The sequence below is a fragment of the Myotis davidii genome, unplaced genomic scaffold (genome assembly GCF_000327345.1).
Source record: "Myotis davidii unplaced genomic scaffold, ASM32734v1 scaffold221, whole genome shotgun sequence".
Classification (NCBI taxonomy): Eukaryota; Metazoa; Chordata; class Mammalia; order Chiroptera; family Vespertilionidae; genus Myotis; species Myotis davidii.
In genome coordinates this window covers 2,673,967-2,677,041 of record NW_006293349.1, presented here as the reverse complement: position 1 = coordinate 2,677,041, position 3,075 = coordinate 2,673,967, and the positions used below count along the sequence as shown (strand labels likewise).

The 3,075-nt window shown below is 55.2% G+C and overlaps 1 protein-coding gene across 1 annotated transcript in view; it reads left to right on the top strand.

The window, feature by feature from the left end:
• Positions 1 to 3,075, top strand: part of COL5A2 (collagen type V alpha 2) — a 78,706-nt gene that overhangs the window by 39,991 nt on the left and 35,640 nt on the right. Inside the window, exons 18-20 of the mRNA XM_015566084.1 lie at positions 1,596 to 1,694; positions 2,032 to 2,076; positions 2,182 to 2,280. Coding sequence (XP_015421570.1) covers positions 1,596 to 1,694; positions 2,032 to 2,076; positions 2,182 to 2,280 — 243 coding nt within the window. The remainder of the gene's footprint in view (positions 1 to 1,595; positions 1,695 to 2,031; positions 2,077 to 2,181; positions 2,281 to 3,075) is intronic.

The window sequence follows — 3,075 nt, the reverse complement described above, 5'->3', positions numbered from 1 at the left end:
ACGGACTGACGCATTCTGCTGGGGCCATTCACCTTGTAGAGGATCACAGTTTGTTCCCCCGACACTCTGGATAGAAAACGCAGGGAGCAGCAGGAGCGGGTGACGCTGTATTAGCCGAGCCCGGGAGCACATCCGTATCGCCCCCTCCGCCTGCTCCCCGCACCTGTCTCCCCTCGGGGGGCGTTGGCTCACGGTCCTGCTGCGCAGAAATGGCCACGGCCCGCCATCCCCTCGCGTCTCCCAGTCTGGCTCCTCCTGGAAGCTGTGGGCAAGGCAGTGGGATGATCTGTGCACACAGAGGGCTTCGCGTCCGGCCCTCAGGGGGGTCCCTGCTTTTCAGAAACTGTCCTTATTGTGGAAAGTGTTACAGACGCCCCCTTTGGTTCTGACTGACCCTCCACTCACACCTGCCCACCCCAGGCCTTCACCACACGACTGTCTGTGTCCGTGGCTTATGCATGTTCATCCTTTGGTTCATCTCTGCTTCTTGTTAGTAGTTCTACTCGAATTGGACGTGAGCTTCAAAAACGAACACACTCAGTCCACACTGACACGTCGGACACTCCCTGAAGCGTGAGCGGCATCAAGTCTAGTTGTTCTCAAGCCTCTCCTGCCGCCTGTAACCCCTGCCCCGGGGTCAGGGTCGGGGTCGGCTGCTCTCCAGAGCTGCCCTGGGTCTTTCACTCCCCGTCGTCCCTTCCTCACAACAACTCACTCTGAGCGCAGGCAGTTGGGACCTTCTGTTCCCCACATCTGTTCTGCTCCCTGAAGTCCTAATCCTGCCCTCAGCCCCCTCCCCCTTCCCGTGAGGCCCTCGCCCTCGCAGGAGCCCGGCTGGGGGTTAAGGGAAGAACCTTAGGGCGCCTGGGACTGGGCTCCACAGAGGGGCAGCCACACGTCACCCCACTCACAGGTGCTGCCAGCACTGCCCATGGCTCCTGAGAGCTGCCTGGTGAAGTCCGACACCCAGCATCCCCGTGAGACCCCGGGTTTCTGTGCCTCTAAGGGCCTCCCATGGCCCTGGCCCTCGGCTGGAGAACACACTCTACCTCCGGCTCTTTGCGTCTCCGTGAAGGGCGACAGGGATTGAGCAGGGAGTTCATGTGGTTTCTTGGTTCCCATGAGCTCCCTCAAGCTTCGGGTTCTAGTTCTGGAACGTCAGCATTAGGTATACCTACGCACAGAACATGGCGGGTAAAATGCAGAAACCTAGTTAAGTTTGAATTTCAGTTCAACGAAGTATAAATGTTGGTACAAATATGTCCCGAATATTTCATGGGACAAACTTATACTAAAATTAGTTGCTGTTTATCTGAGTGAAAACTTAACTGCACGCCCAGCATTGGTGTCCTCTCGGGGCCGCACCCTCGGGTTGGAATAGGCGGCTCCCAGGCTGCCCTTAGCGGCCACATCCTGCCCCAAGTGGGGGGGGCGGGGGGAAGGCAGCCTCGCCCAGGTCAGGCCCAGCCCTGCAGGGAGCTGTGCTCTCGCCCCCTTAGATCTGGGCTAAATGTGAAACTCAAGGATGCGATCTACTGGAATCGTCCCGTGCTGACCTTCTCCTAAAATGGACGTTTCTCTTTGCTCCCCTTTAGGGAGAAGCAGGTCCCACTGGCGCCCGAGGCCCGGAAGGCCCACAGGGGCAGCGAGGCGAGACGGGGCCGCCGGGGCCCGTGGGCTCGCAGGGCCTCCTGGTGAGCACCAGGCCCTGTGCCAGGAGGGCCTCCCGGTGAGTGCCAGGCCTGGGAGGCGGCCCGGAGGCCGGGGTGTGCAGCTCCGGCACCAGGGCGGCCGCACAGGGCCCGCTTGGCTGCTGACCGCGAGCTTGCAGCTCAGGAGAAGATCCAGTTCCCTGGTGATGCCAGCCGCCTCTGAATGATGGAAAACGCCATCAAAGTTACTTTTACGATGTGATGGCCATTGAGTTTTTGGGTGGTGACTTATGGTCTCCCTTTTGGAAGATGGTAGACGCCTGAGAGGACCCCCCTAGACATGGCTGCTCGTGTGACAGACTTTTCCTCTACCTTTCAGGGCGCAGTGGGGACGGACGGTACTCCTGGCGCCAAAGGCCCAACGGTGAGCACCCGCGTTTCCGCTGCGTGAAGTTCAAGTGGACACGGGGCTTCGGCTGTGGGCGGAGGCTCCTCCGGTCTCTGCTCACGGTGTCTCTCTCTCTGACAGGGTTCCGCAGGCCCCTCTGGGCCCCCCGGCCTGGCAGGGCCCCCCGGATCCCAAGGACCTCAGGGCAGCACTGGGCTTCCAGGAATTCGAGGCCAACCGGTAACGTCCCTTAGAACCGCTGCTGCCCTGGTGTGACGGCACTGAGCTCGCCCGAGGGGCAGCATCTGACGGGATGCAGTGAAACCCGGGGCGTGACTGACTGAGGCGAACGAAGACAGGGCTCTTCACAAAGAGGGAGCAAACGCTAACATGAGTGTTGAGGTTTAAATTCAAAGTGGAACATCATGTTAGCGGTTTCTATGTAAAATAGCAAGGCCAGAACTTCATGTTCGAACTCAGAATTTTACGAGCAGTTGAATAATAAACATGGAAACATTAGCAAGCCAGTGTGGGGAGATGTGGAGGTTTATTGGGTGCTTACAATGATGATTTGACTAAAAGTGGATTCAACAACTATTTCTTGAGAGTTTTTCTTCTTTTAACTTTTAATTTGAAAAGAGAGAGAGCGCGCACAAAATATCAATTTGTGGTTCCACTTATTTATGCATTTATTGGTTGCTTCTTGTATGTGCCCTGACCCCTGACTGGGGATTGACCCTACAACCTTGGCATATCGGGACGATGCTCCAACCAACTGAGCTACCCGCCAGGGCTTAATTTCTATTTTTTTTAATTGAATTTATTGGGGTGAAACTGGTTAATGCAATTATATAGGTTTCAGGTAATAATTCTATAATACAGTGTCCCCCTAAAATGTATACACTTTAACAGCTGATAGCTCAATTTTGAAAATGAAATCTATTTTAATAATACTGCCTTTTTATTATTCTAAGTGTGTATATACATTTTTTGAATACCTTATACATTGAGAAAAGGTTTCTTCTAAAGTAGGAA